Here is a 22,519-nt window from a genome sequence, read left to right as displayed (position 1 = left end):
TGTCTGAAAAATACTAAAAAAAAAATCTTTTTACCCTATAGATGTTTTGCGTTTCTCATAAGACACTAACATCACTGATCATGACCGTCCTTCCCGTACTGTCATGTTTTTGTCCTTGGGAAATTTACCCAAATTTTTCTGAATGTACATTAGACATAATGATAATAATAATTTGGAGTTTCATATAATGCAACAGCGCTTTCTCAAAGCGGTACACAGATCACTATCTCTGGTTGATTATTTTTGTATAAATTACGGTACAGGCCTTTAGTAACCAGACAATACAGTCGGAGCTGCCATTTCAGTACTAACACCTTAATTACACACATTTCTAGAAATGCTCTACCACGTACCAAGGTTCTCATTTACTGGTAAGTCGACGGGAACACAATGGAGTAAAAAATCTTGTTCAAGGATACAACGCAGTGCTTGTGCTAATTAAGACTTGAACTAACGACCCTTCGGTCCCGACGCCCTGTGTCCTACCAATAGATCACCATGGCTCCTTAATGCAATAAAGCCAATTATAGGGCTCCTCTATGGTGTTCAGTGAAGTAGCCGTCATTTGCTACCCTGTACAAGGAGACCCCCACCCCAAAATGTCCCTGCTGGTTGTTCATCGAGTGATAAACTCGGCAAATAAACAGGTGTTTTGTAAAGAGATTATTTTCTTTGAACTTCAGGTATGCATGGCCATTTATTCTAGAGTAGGTGTACATTGTACATGCGTAATAAGAAAATTTGAAGACCAGACATTAGTGACTGCTTAATATCTTAAAAGAAGGAATGCTTATCTTGTTTAATTTGTAGGTTGATATATAAATGTACATGTATATTGAATGAACTTGAACAAAAATAACATGTGAAAAAATGAAACAAATCTGCTCTTATTACACAAATAATCAAATATATATAAACAAGTTCTATCAATTAATGTACAAATTAATCACTCTTGGTCTGGTTTATACCACATAGGGATGGGAATGGCAGATGAACCCACAGGAAACTGGCATGATCAGGTAAGTGAACGCATGGGCACACTTTTTCATGTCAAAGTTGAAAATAAATGTCATTTTACCTTGGTGAAAGGCAGGTGACTTCTTGTCCAAAGTCCAATATAAACTTTAGTGTTGTAATTCCACAATAATGATTAAAGAAATTTTATCAAAATGATAATTGTCTGTTATCCAGTGAACTCTCCTGTGTAATCATTTTTGCATATTTTATTATATATACATGTACCCTTAAATTTATTTTCTTTTTATATGAGATTTTATGAAACTTGTTTCAATATGTTTTTGCTTGCCAATAAGGGTCATAGAGATAAAAAACATTTCTAAGATTTGTTTCATAAAATCTAATATGAAATGAAAACTCATTTGATAACCTATACATATTGACTTACATTAATCATTTCTGGAGGCCTGGTTTGGGCCTTCAGAATTTAATTGACCTAATACTGTAGGTGGAAAATGGAACAATCAAGCTGTAAACTTACATGATCAGGTAGGTAACCTCATATGTTTTTCATATAAATTCTGACCAAGACTTTCCTTAACACTCTTTAATGTAAGGATATCTTTATGTTGAAACTTTCTACAGTTAAGTATTGATGGACTTAAAGAAAATTTATCACTTATAAAGAACTTTCCTTAAATTCTTTAATGAGTTTCTATAGAGGAATTAATAAACCCTATCTGTCTTAGTAAGAGGTACTGTACACACTGTATTACATATCCATAGAATCACCAAATATGTATTTTATAATTTGAGAGGCTGCTGAATTTAGTCTCCATCATCAACTCGAAAGACCCATCTTGTATGGTAACTTCAGGTCAGGAAATCCATGTATATCATAAGCATGCAGGAGTGCTCTTCCTTGAACATTGTTTTCTCTTTCTCAATTTTACAGTAAACATGCCAGAGTGCTCTCCCTTGAACATTGTTTTCTTTCTCAATTGTACAGTAAGCATGCAGGAGTGCTCTCCCTTGAACATGTTTTTCTTTCTCAATTGTTCAGTAAGCATGAAGGCATGCTCTCCTTTGAATTACTTTATTCTCGCCAATCAGAAAATCAATCTTTATAGATTTTAAACCTAAAGCCAGTGATATTATGATATCATTAATGTAGTTTCCAGTTTTGACAATTAAAATTGTGCTAGGGGAAAAATAATATCACATCCACCCACAAGACTTATGACATACATACATATATGTAATATAAACATTGTTATATATGTCTGCAGGCTGCCTAAACCCAATGAAAACTGACATTGATTAGACAAGAGATCCAGGTCCTCCAATCAAAACATGATGGGGAATTAAAATCATGATACATATATGTTCTCTGTACTTTTTTTTTTTTTTTAATTTTATTTTTCAGTTACTAGCAAGTTCTTGAAAAATGCATCTCAACAGCTACTACATTTTATTTTGACAATATACTTAGTGCTCTTGGTTTCCTGGTTAATAACAGTAATTTCTGATGAGTTGGCTGAATATCTAAATACTTTTCATGAAGTACATGATCCTAAAAGTGAAATCTAAGTTATTCATCAAGAAACCTGCAAAGAGTATCAGTGTTATATCTGAACAGAAAATCAATCATTCATAAACAACATTTGAAGCAGGAATTGATTGAATGATATTGTGGTGTCACAAAACGAAAAGGTCATGGCTATTTTGACAACACAATTTTTGACAATGCCCATTGTTTTTTTTTCCACTTCAAGCCTTGGAATAGTCCGTTTAGTGTGAAAATAACCTCCTTTTTTAATATTTGCAGTACAAATATTTATGTATAAAAAACATGGCACGGGCAAACAATACTTTCAGCCACAATCATGCAAAAATGATTAAACTCTTCATAATCATTTTGATATCTTGATTAAAGGTTAAACATGATACCGAGGATGATTGTCTAACAACTCTACGATTGTCAAACAACCCTACCATTGTCTAACAACTCTACGATTGTCAAACAACCCTACGATTGTCTAACAACTCTACGATTGTCTAAACAACCCTACGATTGTCAAACAACTCTACGATTGTCTAACAACCCTACCATTGTCTAAACAACCCCACCATTGTCTAACAACCCTACCATTGTCTAACAACCCCACCATTGTCAAACAGCCAATGCATGTCAGAACACAGCATCAAACACTGATAAAATTCAATTACCACTTGACCAATTGTCAGATTTTTTCAAAATATAAATTCTTGAATTTTAACTTATTTTAACTTAATCAGATATTATCAATCATTATGCAGTCAATACAAAAGAGATATGTTTTATTTTCACCACGAGAATATGCAATTATCTGTTTACGTTGATTGAAGGATCGGTGGAGGCGTGGCAATATAACATGAGGGATGCACATGAAATACATGTAAACAGCTTATATTAAAGGACCAATCCCACCTTAACTCCAATGAAACTTTAAATGCATGTTTGATGATATTTTGAAAGAAACAAAAGCATAAATTTTGAAATCCCCTTTTTTTATTATCATACTGGGATACCATTTACCAATTTCTTTATATATGACATCAATCCAATTGTAAATTTGGGGTAAATCTCTGTCAGAGCTGTAATCAGCAAGCAAAGTTTCAACTAACCAACTGAAATTTTAACTACATGTATAATTATTAATTTCCCAACAACTGCTTAAGTTATATCAAGTTATAGATTTTAATCACTCTTGCTGGTCCAGGAGGAATGGCCTGAGGAGACTTACTGTGGGAGGAAACTGGAATGAACGTTACTTGCATTCTGACTTTTGATCGTCAAATCAAATCTCTATTGTCTTGGTGAAAGGTTGACGCATTTCCACGGAGCCAACTGAGAACCTTCATTAAATGCTAATTGCTTACATTTTTAAGCTGCCATTTGACGTATGAAGGAAATATTTTTACGATAACACTATTTATAACCGCTTTACATGTAGCAATATAATTACCTGCCAAATTTTGACTTAACACATCCATTTGTAACGTCTATGTGTTTTGGAAAATAAGATCCAGATTTTGCAGATTCAAAAGACATGGCATCAAGAAAGGAACTTGTCATGGAGTCAGCAATTTCATTTTTCTCTGAAAAAGAAAAATTAACACTTGATGCAGAAATGAATTTTCTTCCCAAAGAAACAGAAATGTACTTTTATATTTCAAATGAATTTCTAGAAGGCCTACATTCATGTCAATACAGCAAAAGTTGAAAAACGTGCTGCAAAAAGTCATTTTCCATTTGATTGCATGGCCACGGAACACATCATAGACACTGAAGTACAAGAATACGTACATATTCATGGCCAAAGGAAGAGCACGAGAGGAGACAGAGAGAGGGAGAATGAAAATTGTTTTAATTATCATCAGTTTTCATGGAAATGATGCTTTAATCAAGTATAGAAAATTTCACATCTTTTGGTCTTCAAGTCATAGGATCAACGATATTTAAGTGAAAAAATACATGTCCCAGATCGAGATTAAAGGGAAACAACTCTCATGGTGAATATACTCTACAATGGTTTTCTGTCAACCAATTTTTCTAGTTACTTCTGATTTTAAACAAACAAAAATCACATTTCTGGTGAAATACCTCAGGTAAAAGAAAGCTTCACATTATAGAATTATATCAATTAAAATGGACAATGTTTTGTGACAGGGATACTGTAGATCATATTGGCATTAATCAACTGTACGGTATATTTGTGATCCGTTCCTCAATCTGGAATCTTTTAATATCTTGCACCTACATGTACATGTACCTGTTACCAATTTATGGATGATTGTAGCAGACAAGATTTTTGAACTCCAATTAGCCGTTCTATAGAAATTGTCAACAAAGAGACTAGGCTGATGGTGCTGAGTACATGTATAAGTTTAAAACAGACTAATGGGAGGCAACTCTGTCAGGCTTGTGCCCTTAATACAGAAACTTTATTTCTGTAAGAACTTTAAAAGTCATTGCAATCTTAATACATTTTATATTAAACGTTTAAAATAATAAAAAATTCATCAATAAATTCCCAATTACAAGTAAAATTAATTTCGAGACCTTCTGGCACCACATTTTGCAAAACAATATATATTACATGAATGTTTTTTAAACCGTTGCTTTCATTAATTACCATTATTTTCTAAATTGTCGTCATCATCACAGTCATAAAATTCATCATCGTCCGTGTCATAGTAACGAGCAGGTGATTTCCTTCCGTTGAATGTGAGAGTCTGTTCTAGTTCATGATGTTCCGTAGCCAGCGCATGCAGCGCCTCCTGGAGGACTCGAGACTTTTCCATCTCCTCCTTCAACTGAAGGTTACGTACCTGGCAAAAACAAATGATCTTCTTATACTATTTTTTTTATGACCTGTACGATACATTTTGATCAATACAATGACTCATTAAATACTGTATATTTGGTAATATTTGTGGTGGATTTAATCTCACTGAAATACAATGCGAGAATAAATATCCAGCAAATATAGGCATAGCACCAGCCATAAATAAAAAAATTCTAATCCGATTGGTCCGACTTATGGACAACCGCAAAATATTTTCCCCGTAAAATTTAACAACTATACAGACTGTAACACCCAATCAGTGTTAGCATTGAGGCTGTGTCTCCACAGCCTTCTGAAGCATAGGAAATCAAAAAGACACTTTTTCAGGAATTAAGTCCTTTCTAATTATACAGAGGGACCACAATTTATCTGAAAGGGACCACAATTTATCTGAAATGGACCCCATTTATAATACATATCTAGGTCCTTAAGTGAATCTCTTTTGTAATTTAGAGCATTTTTTTCTGCCCTTTTGTACATTATGATATACAAAATTTGCATTATTTGAAATTAAAAGATATAATTTCATAAATTTCCGTTAGCATTTACGAATGAATAAACAATAGTTATTTTCTAAGTATTTCCGTTAGCATTTACGAATGAATAAACAATAGTTATTTTCTAAGTAAGTGAGTTGTAAGTTCTGCTTGATTAGAATGTTTATTGTAATATATATTCACAACAGTGCAGGTCACTTTCAATTATGCATCAGAAAATATTTTTGTCATATGGTAAATTCAATTTACTCTACAATTATGTATGTAAACTTTATGTGCAAATCTTTATAGTTCTATATATATCATCTCAAGTATAACCAACAGATCAATTGAAAATAAATAAAAACTAGAAATATATTGGTGCTACGCAAATCCACCCCTCCCCCACCTTATTTTGACTCCTACAGATTTAATCTAAAAACTTTCAACTACAGGAATAATTGCAGCAGTAGACATTTTATGGACGGGTTGGACAAGTGGGTTGCATTCTTTTTTCCTCTCCTGACTTGTGAGGTGCAATAGACTGTTTTCATACGGATTGCAGTTTTATTTCCGTCGATTCTGTCTCTGAAAAAGCACATACAGTCGAACCCGGTTATTGAAATCCTCTGGGAATGGAAAAATTCTTCAAATTAACCGCTTTTCAATATAACCAGGATCCAGCCTCTGCCAAAATATATTTCAGTATCGCGCTACGTCAAACAACACACAATTGTCCAATATAGTTAATCGACATTTCACTTAGTCAGTATTTACAATCGGTTCCAAACTGATAGTGGTTTCACAGTTTATTAGAAATAATGTTAAATTCGATGGAAGAAGTCTTTGACTGTTGCTTGTTTGTGTTTATTTTGAGTTCACAGACACACATGGGAACAGTTTCCGGTACATCCGGTGTCATGCATAATATGTACCCCCTACCAAAAGGTATCCGGATACTTTTTATTCCTGCATAAAACGTACCCCCCTTGCATAAAAAGTACCCCCCTACCAAAAATCTTTAATTTTGACTTTATCAATCTGAAATTGGGAAGATATGATAAGAGGACCCAAGGGATGTCATTTTCAATGTTTCTCACCCATTCCCACCAAATCCCCACCCAAACTCAAACTTCCAAGTATGACTTAAGATCATCATTGGAAACCTTCATATGCATAGAAAAGACATCTCGCAACTTCCCCACCCCCCGGATACTTTTTATTCTTCTGCATAAAATGTACCCCCTGGATACTTTTTATTCTCCTGCATAAAAAGTACCCCCCTACCAAAAATCTTTAATTTTGACTTTATCGATCTGAAATTGGGAAGATATGATAAGAGGACCCAAGGGATGTCATTTTCAATGTTTCTCACCCCATCCCACCAAATCCCCACCCCAGGGCCAAAAAAATTGAAAAAAAAATTTTTTTGCTTAAACTTCCAAATATGACTAAGGATCAACATAGGAAACCTTCATATGCATACAAAAGACAATTCGCAAATTTGGAAGTTTAAGCAAAAAAATTTTTTTTTCATTTTTTTGGCCCTGGGGTGGGGATTTGGTGGGATGGGGTGAGAAACATTGAAAATGACATCCCTTGGGTCCTCTTATCATATCTTCCCAATTTCAGATTGATAAAGTCAAAATTAAAGATTTTTGGTAGGGGGGTACTTTTTATGCAAGGGGGGTACGTTTTGGTAGGGGTATAAAAAGTATCCGGATACTTATTATGCAGGAGGTACATATTATGCATGACACCGGGCTATTAGACCTGTGCGTTGATGATGGATGCATTTTCACGAAAGATTGTTCGAGGGTCGTTGTCAATATCACTGTCCTGCTTACGTTGTTATCATTGTCTGTCAAATCCCTAAGAATGGCCTCGTCATTTGTAATTGTCTAACGTGTAGTTAAATCAGAGTCAATGTAGTTGTATTATGTGTAGCAGAAGCCAAAATAAGCTGTGTCCCTCAAGGTATACTCTTAAACAAATACAGATTCATGTTCATAACGAACGCATTTAATTATTAAAAGTCACAATTTATTTGTATTGTGTAAATCAGAATTTCATTTTTACCTGTCTATTGATCGGACGTACGTACCGTAATGGCCGGTAATCGAAGCCAGTCGTGGCAACTTTCAATTTAAGCGATACATAAACAATGGTTTAGCATTGCCGGGGCAATAATTTCCTTTCAAATAAAGCGATATTTCAAATAAACCGATTTCAAAATAACCGATGAAACAATACAAAGACAAAGAAGGCATTTGGACGGGGATTTTATTTCACTTCAAATTAAACAATATTTCAATATATCCGATTTCAAATTAAGTGGGTTCGACTGTATATACGCGTTGAGGTCTGATAATGAATCAGGAGGAAATAACCCAAATTTGCATTAAATTTCATCTCTAATAGGTGACGAAGATATTTTGCCAGAACAAATTGCAAATTCACCCCACAAGTACAGACAGAGGAACTCAGGTTGATTGAAATAGTATTTCTCTAACCAAGTCGTATGTCAGGACATGAAAATACTTATCTGTGTCAACACTTCGTGCCCTAATTAAAGAGAGTGTTAGAGATGAGTCTCTAAGGGACAAAACAGCTGTACGATCGATGCAGTTTAAGTTTTGTCTTTAATGTACATGTACCTAACTCTCGATTTGTGTTGAGTGGTGCTTACATCTTGTGCTAATAACATCTTGTGTTAACATCTTGTGCTAATAATATCTTAGGCTAACATCTTGTGCTAATAATATCTTAGGCTAACATCTTGTGCTAATAATATCTTGTGTTAACATCTTGTGCGTATAACATCTTGTGCCAACAGCTTGTGCTAATAATATCTTGTGCTAACATCTTGTGCTTACATCTTGTGCTAATAATATCTTAGGCTAACATCTTGTGCTAATAATATCTTAGGCTACCATCTTGTGCTAATAATATCTTAGGCTACCATCTTGTGCTAATGATATCATAGGCTAACATCTTGTGCTAATAATATCTTAGGCTATTATCTTGTGCTAATAATATCTTTTGCTAATAATATCTTAGGCTAACATCTTGTGCTAATAATATCTTAGGCTACCATCTTGTGCTAATTATATCTTAGGCTAACATCTTGTGCTAATAATATCTTAGGCTACCATCTTGTGCTAATGATATCATAGGCTAACATCTTATGCTAATAATATCTTTTGCTAACATCTTGTGCTAATAATATCATAGGCTAACATCTTGTGCTAATAATATCTTTTGCTAACATCTTGTGCTAATAATATCTTAGGCTACCATCTTGTGCTAATGATATCATAGGCTAACATCTTGTGCTAATATTAATATCTGAGGCTAACATCTTATGCTACTAATAATTTGTGCTAATAATATCTTGTACTTATAGCTTGTGTTAGGCAAACATCTTGTGCTAATATCTTGCGCTAACATTTTGTGTTAACAATATATTGTGGTAACATCTTAACATCGTAAGATCTTGTGCTAATAATATCTTTTGCTAACATCTTGTGCTCATAATATCTTAGGCTAACATCTTGTGCTAATAATATCTTGTGCCAACATCTTGTGCTAATAATATCATAGGCTAACATCTTGTGCTAATAACATCTTGTGTTAACATCTTGTGCTAATAATATCTTAGGCTAACATCTTGTGCTAATTATATCATAGGCTAACATCTTGTGCTAATAATATCTTAGACTACCATCTTGTGCTAATGATATCATAGGCTAACATCTTGTGCTAATGATATCTTAGGCTATTATCTTGTGCTAATAATATCTTTTGCTAACATCTTGTGCTAATAATATCTTAGGCTACCATCTTGTGCTAATGATATCATAGGCTAACATCTTATGCTAATAATATCTTAGGCTACCATCTTGTGCTAATGATATCATAGGCTAACAACTTATGCTAATAATATCTTAGGCTAACATCTTGTGCTAATATTAATATCTGAGGCTAACATCTTATGCTACTAATAATTTGTGCTAATAATATCTTGTACTTATAACTTGTGTTAGGCAAACATCTTGTGCTAATATCTTGCGCTAACATTTTGTGTTAACAATATATTGTGGTAACATCTTAACATCGTAACATCTTGTGCTAATAATATCTTGTACTAATATCTTGTGCTAAGTAAACATCTTGTGCTAACAATATATTGTGGTAACATCTTGGGCAATTTAAAAAAAAAATTGTCTTACTCAGTGTCTTTTGTAAAATCTGACATACCAGCCTTAACTGACACTCTGACTTTTGTATGACCTCATCATCTGACCCACCCTGTCACCAACAATACTGCCTTAAACAAATATGTTCATTCTTGCTCAATTACCTAGCTATAGGTTGATTGATTATTTTTATGGAGAGTTCATTGTCAACCAATTCATCCTGATGGCTTTCCGTATGGATTTTTTTCTCTGTTTTCCACAAACAAAAGAGAAACATCGATATCTGTGATCGATGTAAGCGATTAGATTACAGTACGAGAATTGTGCACTGCAAAAATACATTTCAAATATAAGTCAGTCTTGAGCTATTTGCTGATCAAACAGAGTTACGAGATTGGCAGCTGAATATGATTGTATCATACATGATATGTCATACGATGTAAAAGTACTATACATTTTTGTACATACATATACTTTATTTATGATATACATGTACTGTAATAATATATTATGCTTTGTAATATAATATAGAGTGGTCACATGGTAACAAGTGGTAACACACTGGCCTATATATCACCCAGGGTCGATTACCTATTATACAGAAGTGAAAAGGTGCCCCTGTCATATAAGATAAGTATCCCCCATAGGATTAGTATCCGGATACTAAAACTGGCCATAGGATTTGTATCCCCCCCATAGGAAAAGTATCCCCCCTATTCATACGAAACCTTATCTGTATATGGGTGTTCAATACAATGAATTTATATACTAGAAAGTATTAATGAACTCTTTTTTTGATAATTGGAGGATTAAAGGAGTTTTTAAGATATTGGGAGAATGGACTGCAGGGGTGTATGTTTTATATACAGACTTATCTATTTAATCATGACATGTCAATTTAAGTGACAGCAAATATGATATAAACAATTTGCAGTGGTTCCCTGTTCACTTTTATATATGTGTTCCTCTCTGCATAACTGGTGACTCTTACACCTAGGTGTATATAATGGTTGTCATCAAAGACAATTAGGGAGGGGGTGGTGAGCAGTCATGCATGGGGTCAGGGTGTGATGTACACACAATCAGCAGGATGGCCATGGACTGGACAGGTGTGAATTTAATGTGGATGATGTGTGTTATGACAAGCATTAATTAAAAAAGTCTTAAACTTATAAATATTAGAGATTTAGGTTTTTTTTTTATTTAAACATTTATTACCATTATTATATTGTCCATATTTCTTTAGTATTATTTATTATTATATATAATCTATAAATATAAGTTATTACCTAGTGCTGTGTGATATAAATGAATATTTAATAATGGCTTTGATTTATAAAAGGTATATATATATATACATACCATTTTTTCCAATTTCCAGAAAGACATGGATTTTTACATCAACAATTAAAAAAAAATTAGGTTTTTGCTGGTTCCTTTCAATATGGTTTTCTCACAACTTGACAAGATAAATAATGGATGCATACAATATTAACAAAACAAAAATAATCTATCTTTTAACATCCTTTCTTTAACATAAATATGCTTATTTCTATAGCCATAGCATTTGTATCCCCTCATTTGTTAATTAATTAAGTTAATTTCTATAGCCATAGGATTTGTATCCCCCCTACTTTATGTCATATTAGTTGATTTCTATACCATAGGATTTGTATCCCCCCTACTTTGTCATTTAATCTGATTTCTATAGCCATAGGATTTGTATCCCCCCTACTTTATGTCATATTAGTTGATTTCTATACCATAGGATTTGTATCCCCGCTACTTTATGTCATTTAATCTGATTTCTATAGCCATAGGATTTGTATCCCCCCTACTTTATGTCATTTTATCTGATTTCTATAGCCATAGGATTTGTATCCCCGCTACTTTATGTCATTTAATCTGATTTCTATAGCCATAGGATTTGTATCCCCCCTACTTTATGTCATTTAATCTGATTTCTATAGCCATAGGATGTGTATACCCCCAACTTTATGTAATTTAATCTGATTTCTATAGCCATAGGATTTGTATCCCCCCTACTTTATGTAATTTAATCTGATTTCTATAGCCATAGGATGTGTATACCCCCAACTTTATGTAATTTAATCTGATTTCTATAGCCATAGAAATTGTATCCCCCCAACTTTATGTAATTTAATCTGATTTCTATAGCCATAGGATTTGTATCCCCTCTACTTTATGTCATTTAAGCTGATTTCTATAGTCGTAGGAATTGTATCCCCCAACTTTATGTCATTAAAATTATGGTTCTTATTGGAAAACCTGTTTATAGTGACCGCGGTTCACATAGCAACCATAATTTTGAGAAAAATAAATTAGCATGCACATCTACACATGGTCTTCTATATTTGTGTGAAGTTTCATTGAAATTGGCCATTTAGTTTAGGAGAAGTTGTCCGGACACTCTTAAAGTTATGGTTCTTATCAAAAAACCTGTTTATAGTGACCAGTTGCCATAACAACCATAATTTTGAAAGAGAAGAAAGTGGCATGCACATTCACATATGGTCCTCTATATTGGTGTGAAGTTTCATTGAAATCGGCGATCAGTTTAGGAGGAGTTGTCCGCACAAACTTAAAGTTATGGTTCTTATCAGAAAACCTGTTTATAGTGACCAGTTGCCATAGCAACCGTAATTTTGAGAAAAGAAAGTGGCATGCACATCTATACATGGTCCTCTATATTTGTGTGAAGTTTCATTGAAATTGGCCCACCGGTTTAGGAGGAGTTGTCCGGACAAACTTAAAGTTATGGTTCTTATCGGAAAACCTGTTTATAGTGACCAGTTGCCATAGCAACCATAATGTTGAGAAAAATAAAGTGACATGCACATCTACGCATGATCATTTATATTTGTGTGAAGTTTCATTGAAATCGGCCCATCGGTTTAGGAGGAGTTGTCCGGACAAAATGCGTCTACAGACGACGGACGGACGGACGGACAGACAACCTGATTCCAGTATACCCCCCTAACTTTGTTGCGGGGGTATAATAAATGTTTAATCTGAACCCCCAGGGGCCTGAGGAACAGGGCCAAATAGGGGATAGAGATTAGTCTTTAAATTGCTACTTAAGTCATAAAGTTTTTAATGGATTTTAACCCAATTTGGTCAGAAACATCCTTGGTGAAAGGGGAACAGATTTTGCATAAATGGTTACTGTAACCCTCCATCCCATAACTATGTATGGCATTGCTGGACATTAAGGGATAAACAAAATTCTTATGTAAAAATAGGCCCAAGGGTCTTTCCCCACCCTAAGGGAATTAGTTTCTTTAAACTTATGTTGTAAAAATAATCCGTAGGGTCTTTCAGTCCCTTAGAGAGTATGTGCATTAACAAATTGAACATAAACATTATTTTGACTTTTGGTCAATTCCAACCAGGTGAGCGATACAGGTCCCATGGGCCTCTTGTTTAAATTGGAGATCTGTGGCGTGGTCATGTCGGTTAAATAATGCATAATAAAACTATATATGAACGGGCATGAAACTTGTATATAGCCTAGAGGTATATACTGGTATGGTACATACAATTCAGTATAGACATACAACATATCACATGACTTTTCTTGTACCGTCACATGACACTCATGACAAAATGGCTACCAACATGGAAATATTGCCAACCTGTTAACGTCATTCGTGAATTTAAAGTCATTTAGAAGTCAGAATTCGCAAAATTATATATCCGCGAAATTATATATCCGCGAATAACTGACAAAGTAGGGGGGATACAATTCCTACGGCTGTAGAAATCAGATTAAATGACATAAAGTGCGGGGGGATACAAATTCTATGGCTATAGAAATCAGCTTAACTGACATAAAGTAGCGGGGATACAAATCCTATGGTATAGAAATCAACTAATATGACATAAATTAGGGGGGATACAATTCCTACGGCTATAGAAAACAGCTTAAATGACATAAAGTAGGGGGAATACAATTCCTACGGCTATAGAAATCAGCTTAAATGACATAAAGTTTGGGGGATACAAATCCTATGGTATAGAAATCAACTAATATGACATAAATTAGGGGGGATACAATTCCTACGGCTATAGAAAACAGATTAAATGACATAAAGTAGGGGGGATACAAATCCTATGGCTATAGAAATCAGATTAAATGACATAAAGTAGGGGGGATACAATTCCTACGGCTATAGAAATCAGATTAAATGACATAAAGTAGCGGGGATACAAATCCTATGGTATAGAAATCAACTAATATGACATAAAGTTGGGGGGATACAAATCCTATGGCTATAGAAATCAGCTAAACTGACATAAAGTAGGGGGGATACAAATCCTACGGCTATAGAAATAAGCTTAACTGACATAAAGTAGGGGGGATACAATTTCTATGGCTATAGAAATCAGCTTAAATGACATAAAGTAGGGGGGATACAAATCCTATGGCTATAGAAATCAGATTAAATGACATAAAGTAGGGGGGATACAATTTCTATGGCTATAGAGATCAGCTTAAATGACATAAAGTAGGGGGGATACAAATCCTATGGCTATAGAAATCAGATTAAATGACATAAAGTAGGGGGGATACAATTTCTATGACTATAGAAATCAAGTTAAATGACATAAAGTTGGGGTGATACAAATTCTAATAAAATATTGATTAGGTTGAATATTAACTGTATGTATTCAGACACACTTATTCATTCACATACATGTTGATAAAATCTTTGTTCTAACTGATGATTTTCTGATTGAAAGCAATAAATTATTCCAGTTGAAGAAGACAAAAATCAGCTGTTAATGCAGTTTTTGATGATTTCTGTTCCTATCACCGACTTTTCAAGTATTTTTTTCTAGATATAAATTCAACAGTCAGCACAATGTAACAAATAAAGTGTGCAATGTATGTTTAACTTTGATTCTGATGAAATTGTTGAGTACGATCCTAACGAACGAAAAAGAAAAAGAAAAACTTGATAACATGTCTTTATCACTATTTCATATTGCATCTATATGCAATTCTTCAGACTATGAACATTTTTAACAATTTTGGATAGAACATATATTTGTGTCATTTGAAAATGTCCTAAATACATAATAACAAGTCAATTCTTTAATTCACTAGAAATGAAACTCAAAATTTAAAGTAATGATCACTTGAGTGATTTAAAATCTCACATCTTTATACAGCACATAGATCATGATTAATTTCCTCTTTTCAGTGGGACCCTGAAGAAAATCTGTGATTTGGTTGATGAATTCAAAGTTCATGTTGGTTGTTTTAGGTTCTTTTTAAGAATGACTTAATGATATATTCTTTTACCCCACTCCAACATCTACATAGGTGAACAGGTGATAGGTAATAATGATTAAAACAACACTCTGTCCACTATGACAGATATTCCCTGGGGCCATCTAACAGTTTTACCTTTCCCCAGGTGACACGTACAGGGCAGACTTTATATTCAGTAAGTATCAATTATTACTGCTTCAGTGACTATATCAGGGTTGATCAACAATTCAAATGATTTTTAACAGTTTTGAAATAATTCATCAATTTTATTGAATAGTGAAAGAGAAAAAAAAATGAAATTATCTGATAATACTTTATTGTCCAACCTTTAAAAGCAGTTAAACGGTAAAAAAAACATTTCCAAAATTCTTACATTGTTACCTTATGATAAATTTTAGGGGGGGGATACAATTCCTATGGGGGGGATACTTATCCTATGGCCATTTATTGTATCCGGATACTTATCCTATGGCCATATATTGTACCCGGATACTAATCCTATGGCCTGTTTTAGTATCCGGGTACTTATCCTATGGGGGATACTTATCTTATATGACACCGGTATACTCGACTACCTGCCCGTCTATGTGGGTTCTTTCCTGGCATTCAGGTTTCTCCTACAATAAGACACCTCGAGCACTTCCATCCAGGCCAGGAAGAGTATTATGAATAAATAAAATTGATTTACTACAAATTTTGTTTCGTAATTTTTGTAAAATAAACAAGAAATCCAAGCGGGATCTCCAGACGCCCACCATTGAATGATCTTTATTGGTTCTATGTCAGACTGATCTTCTCTCTACTATTTCCTTTTTTTTTTCCTCTTAAAGATCTAATGACATGTAAGTGGAATCTACATTTGAAGTTTGAGAAATAAACATTCAGTACTTTTCAAGAAATAGCGATAACACTATTAGGATTGTTTACGGACCATCGGACGGACGACAGAGAGATGGTGGCCCACGGACCATTGACCATGAACCATGGACACAGGGCAATTTGAATAGCCCTCAGATCAGATATTATGTTTTACTACATATAATACGGTATGGTGATGCCTGGTTAAGTCCCCACACTTAAGACACTCTATGTTTGCTTGTGATACTGCCTATTAATTCAGTGAGTTGTGAGAAGCTGTATCTCAAAATAAACAGTGAGGTTTCATGACATAGAAAGAAAACATTTTTATGACCTGCTTGTCTATTGATCATATCTATGTGCAGACTTACGTATACCGAATACACAGATTTTACCGGACATGACCATACAGTACAGCCATTATCATATATTGTACAGTTATATTATGTAATACTTATGTTGTATATAAGATATATTCTGAATATTGTCAATAATGATGAAATATTGTCTTGGCAAGAAAAATTCTAGATATTTATAATGTTACGTTAAAATTGTCTCCACAAGCTCACGGTGAGTGCGTGTAATATCATGCACATGCATGCAGCAATTTATAACCATGTGACCTAATGTAAATTCGCTCATGACATTAGTAGTGATTTTAATGAAAAGTTTAAGGAAGGACATCGGACCACAATGTTTTCATGACTTGTTGAATTTATGTTTTAAAGCTGTGATTTGCTGCGATTGTTGCTCAAATCTCTTCAGATTAAGTTGCTAAGGAAATGGAGTCCTTGACAACATATGTGATATTTACTGAAGAACAGATGTTGTCTGATTACAAAAGAACAACGTAAACAAAACTATTATATTTGCATCAATATGGAATGGCTACAGAAAACCAGATACACCTGAACAAGATTTTATGGTTGTCAAGTGACAATGTCATCAAGACTCTTGATTCTACTGACAATGATGGTAAAGCTTTCAAATGATTCAGGTAATTCTGGTACGAGTACATGTATAAAGTTTAATATAGTCATTGCAATACTCAAGCAGACAATCATAAATTGCTTCTTCCCTTGTACAATATATATAATATCAGTAACGGCATGTGTTCCCTTTTGCTCCTATGCAACTACAAATGGCCACCATTAAAAAAAAAGACTAACTTAATCATTGCAAAATAACATATCCAAATTTCAACTCATTATTTGAAGGTATGATTGAAAAGAAAAAAAAACAAAAGAAACAACAAAAAATCGAAGTAAAAACAGTAAACAATTTGTATGCCAGACACTATATCAGACAGACTCTCTCTTATTCATATTGATGAATATAGACTAAGGGGCAGACACAGGATGAACAATTTTAATAAGCCCCTGGCGCCCTGTCTGGTTTTATCAGTAGCAGACTATTAGAGCATCAGACGTAACATGAGACCACTTGACCAACAATACTGCTAAATGAGCCTTAACTTACATTGTATTTACGAAAGATGCAATTACATATCATGTAAATTCACAAAAGTGGTACTTTTCATTCGGGGTTACCCGAGTACTAAAAATGTTATACTCCCATAATATCTGGTCACTGATATGGTTACCAGATTACCAAATGTGGTACTCACACAATATATCTGGTCAATATGGTTACCAGATTACCACAAGTAGTACTCACACAACTAGCTGGTCAATATGGTTACCAGAGTACCAAATGTGGTACTCACACAATATCTGGTCAATGTGGTTACCAGATTACCAAAAGTGGTACTCACACAACTAGATGGTCAATATGGTTACCAGATTACCAAATGTGGTACTCACACAATATCTGGTCAATGTGGTTACCAGATTACCACAAGTGGTACTCACACAATATCTGGTCAATGTGGTTACCAGATTACCAAAAGTGGTACTCACACAACTAGATGGTCAATATGGTTACCAGATTACCACAAGTGGTACTCACACAACTAGCTGGTCAATATGGTTACCAGATTACCAAATGTGGTACTCACACAATATCTGGTCAATGTGGTTACCAGATTACCAAAAGTGGTACTCACACAACTAGATGGTCAATATGGTTACCAGATTACCAAATGTGGTACTCACACAATATCTGGTCAATATGGTTACCAGATTACCAAATGTGGTACTCGCACAATATCTGGTCAATATGGTTACCAGATTACCAAATGTGGTACTCACACAATAGCTGGTCACTGATATGGTTACCAGATTACCACAAGTGGTACTCACACAACTAGCTGGTCAATATGGTTACCAGATTACCAAAAGTGGTACTCACACATCTAGCTGGTCAATATGGTTACCAGATTACCAAATGTGGTACTCGCACAATATCTGGTCAATATGGTTACCAGATTACCAAATGTGGTACTCACACAATAGCTGGTCACTGATATGGTTACCAGATTACCACAAGTGGTACTCACACAACTAGCTGGTCAATATGGTTACCAGATTACCAAAAGTGGTACTCACACATCTAGCTGGTCAATATGGTTACCAGATTACCAAATGTGGTACTCGCACAATATCTGGTCAATATGGTTACCAGATTACCAAATGTGGTACTCACACAATAGCTGGTCACTGATATGGTTACCAGATTACCACAAGTGGTACTCACACAATATCTGGTCAATATGGTTACCAGATTACCAAATGTGGTACTTGCACAATAGCTGGTCACTGATATGGTTACCAGATTACCACAAGTGGTACTCACACAATATCTGGTCAATATGGTTACCAGATTACCAAATGTGGTACTCACACAATATCTGGTCAATATGGTTACCAGATTACCAAATGTGGTACTCACACAATATCTGGTCAATATGGTTACCAGATTACCAAATGTGGTACTCACACAACTAGATGGTCAATATGGTTACCAGATTACCAAATGTGGTACTCACACAATATCTGGTCAATATGGTTACCAGATTACCAAAAGTGGTACTCACACAACTAGCTTCAATATGGTTACCAGATTACCAAATGTGGTACTCACACAATATCTGGTCAATATGGTTACCAGATTACCAAATGTGGTACTCACACAATATCTGGTCAATATGGTTACCAGATTACCAAATGTGGTACTCACACAACTAGCTGGTCAATATGCTCATGCATGGTTACCAGATTACCAAATGTGGTACTCACACAATATCTGGTCAATATGGTTACCAGATTACCAAATGTGGTACTCACACAACTAGCTTCAATATGGTTACCAGATTACCAAAAGTGGTACTTGCACAATAGCTGGTCAATATGGTAACCAGAGTACCAAATGTGGTACTCACACAATATCTGATCAATATATGGTTACCAGATTACCAAATGTGGTACTCACACAATATCTGGTCAATATGGTTACCAGATTACCAAAAGTGGTACTCACACAACTAGATGGTCAATATGGTTACCAGATTACCAAATGTGGTACTCACACAATATCTGGTCAATATGTTTACCAGATTACCAAATGTGGTACTCAAACAATAGCCAGTCAATATGGTTACCAGATTACCAAAAGTGGTACTTGCACAATAGCTAGTCAATATGGTTACCAGAGTACCAAATGTGGTACTCGCACAATATCTGGTTACTGTGGTTACCTGAGGAATCTCAAAGTAGTACAACTTTCAGCTACTTGTCACAATGGTCATACATTTATCCCTACAAAGTGAACGGGTATACAGTATTATAGTGGGGTTGATTAGGTCTTGTTTTGTTATCCTTTCAACAGCTATGCAGTCATTTAAGGATATTAAGGGTCATCTATATAGCAGAATAATGTTGAATTTCAAACACGAATAAATAGCTTAAAAATTGCACAAAAATAGTCATGTAATATACCAAAATGTTTGTTTGGACATGTAGTGTCTTAAAATCACAAATAATTTGATGTAGATGCTAACAATATCTTCTATAGAGTTACTTTGTGGTAAGTTGTAGCATGGAATAATTCTAAGCCACAAAAATAACCAAACCTGAAAAATAGCCCAGATGTCATGCTCACAGGTGTCTATAGCACAGGGTAGGAGCATTTGTTTGACCGGATTTGACTTTATGTAGGTATAAACACATATTTAGTTTTGACCTTGAAATGCAAATGGCGGCTGTAGATGATATTACACAAATATGGCATAAAGGGAGGCATTTCAGCCATTAAAAATGCTCCAATATCATACATTTAAGACATCTGATTATAGTAAGAATAACCATTTTAAGACAAATTGTCAAACTGGTGAGTTTTGGGCCTTTTTCAGAAATATATATCTTTTACCCCAAACTCAACGGATGACCATTTTTTCCTAAAAACAGTCTTCCTGCCATGTCTAGAGTTCTCTATAGTATCTAATATGAGCATTTTTGACGTTTGAAATACCTTCTTATATGCCATAATTGTCTGATCTTATTCACAACCGCCATTTGCATTTCAAGGTCTAAATAAAATCAGTGTTAATACATATCATAAAGTCCAATCTAGTCAAACCAATGCTCCTATTTTGTGCTTTAGACCCTTGTGAGCAAAACGACATGACTGTTTTGCACAATAAATGAGATACAAATGAGTTAATTATGTCCCCCTGAAACATGCATTTTTCTCATGTTTTGTTGAAATTTACGAACTACTGAACAAATTAAATGTCAACAGCAAGGCCCAAAGTTTGACATGATACATATCAAAATGTTATCAAGTTACTTCTGTTAAATTGCACCCTAGTAGGGATGTATAGCCTTGTAAAATATCAACTGTTTTGGCTGGATTTGCTGTTTAGATGCCCCTTAAGCAGTACATCCAGTCCAGTCACATTAAAATAAGGATGTCTGACAAGTCCTCCAACTCCCAAAATCTTGAGCATCAAGCAGGAGTAGCAACTACAAGTATCACTTTCAAAGACTAATTGATATAAAAATTGTCTCATCCTGGGGACAGAACCCAAAGCTCTCAATCCTCAAAGGGCGAACATTCAACTGGCTGTGTCAAGGGAGACAATTCAAAAGGAAGAATCTTGTTTAGAAAGACGAGAAAAGATAATATCCAAGTTTAGTTGCTTCTATGGTCATGCACCACCCAGGGCAGCTGGTATAAGTCTTACACCCTCCCTACAGATCCTAGCGGACCCTACAACATCCCAACTGTACGTTATACACAGGTGATATCATAATCAATATCTGGAAAAATAAACGATTGTCAATCAGTTTTATCATTGTCCTCATCATGCATCACCATCATCAACTGATATCATTGTCATCATCAGACACTGAAGCGAAAATATCATCCTCATCAACAGACACTGAAGCGAAAATTTAATCATCATCATCATCAGACATTGAAGCGAAAATTTAATCATCATCATCATCATCATCATCATCATCATCATCATCAACTGATATCATCGTCATCATAAGACACTGAAGCGAAAGTATCATCATCATCAGACACTGAAGCGAAAATTTAATCATCATCATCATCAGACATTGAAGCGAAAATTTAATCATCATCATCATCATCATCGATTGAACAAAATGTAACAGCTTGAGGTGGAAGATTTAAAAATCAAATTTAAAGCTGTATTAATCAAATTATAACTTATTCATTATTCTAAAATGGATATCATGAAACTGTGATGATTGAATGAATGTCACCGCTTGATTTTTTTCAACTGATCGAAACATACAATTGTACATGTATAACTTTGAAACACTTGTTAGTAAATCATAAGTGCTTTCATCTGAAAAATCTTCAGATGCTTTACATCTTAGGCATCTCTGTAACCATATGTGGTTGTCTACACATTGAGGACCAGAACATTTTAATGTTATATGTACCTTGGAGAATCTGTTTTAATCCAGACCTTTAATTTCATACATATTATACATACATTACAGTAATGTATAAAAATAATGAAAACCGTATCTCAACTTGCTGGTGATATCACTCTAGTGCGTTTTCAGATTGTCTTCCTTTTTATAAATTCATCATCAAGTGCTTAAATTAATTACATTAAGTACCTGGTACTCAGTATTTAACCTTATAATCGCAAAATAACACACTTAATGCAACCGTTTATATATCTTGATATAGCGAAACAAATCCGGAGTCTTTTGTTAACAGACTGAAGGTTAAATTGGCAGATCAGTAATTGGTGAGGCACGTTTTCATATCTTTCAATTAGCGCACCTATATCCTTAACTTTTCCTGAAAAAAAGTGGGGGTCAAGGTGCACTTTAAGGTACAGGTGTCCTGAGGTTGAATGTAGTACAAGGCTTTTTATATACTTCTTATCATTAT

General features: G+C 34.5%; 1 protein-coding gene across 1 annotated transcript in view; it reads right to left on the bottom strand.

The window, feature by feature from the left end:
• The window catches only part of LOC117316456 (oxysterol-binding protein-related protein 1-like), a 135,643-nt gene that overhangs the window by 63,856 nt on the left and 49,268 nt on the right, over positions 1-22,519 (bottom strand). Inside the window, exons 14-15 of the mRNA XM_033871042.1 lie at positions 5,136-5,331; positions 3,966-4,098 (exon numbers count right to left, since the gene is read on the bottom strand). Coding sequence (XP_033726933.1) covers positions 3,966-4,098; positions 5,136-5,331 — 329 coding nt within the window. The remainder of the gene's footprint in view (positions 1-3,965; positions 4,099-5,135; positions 5,332-22,519) is intronic.

Source organism: Pecten maximus, chromosome 18 (assembly GCF_902652985.1).
Source record: "Pecten maximus chromosome 18, xPecMax1.1, whole genome shotgun sequence".
Taxonomy (NCBI): domain Eukaryota; kingdom Metazoa; phylum Mollusca; class Bivalvia; order Pectinida; family Pectinidae; genus Pecten; species Pecten maximus.
The sequence above is the reverse complement of the archived record's forward strand: the minus strand, read 5'-3'. Positions and strand labels throughout refer to the sequence as shown.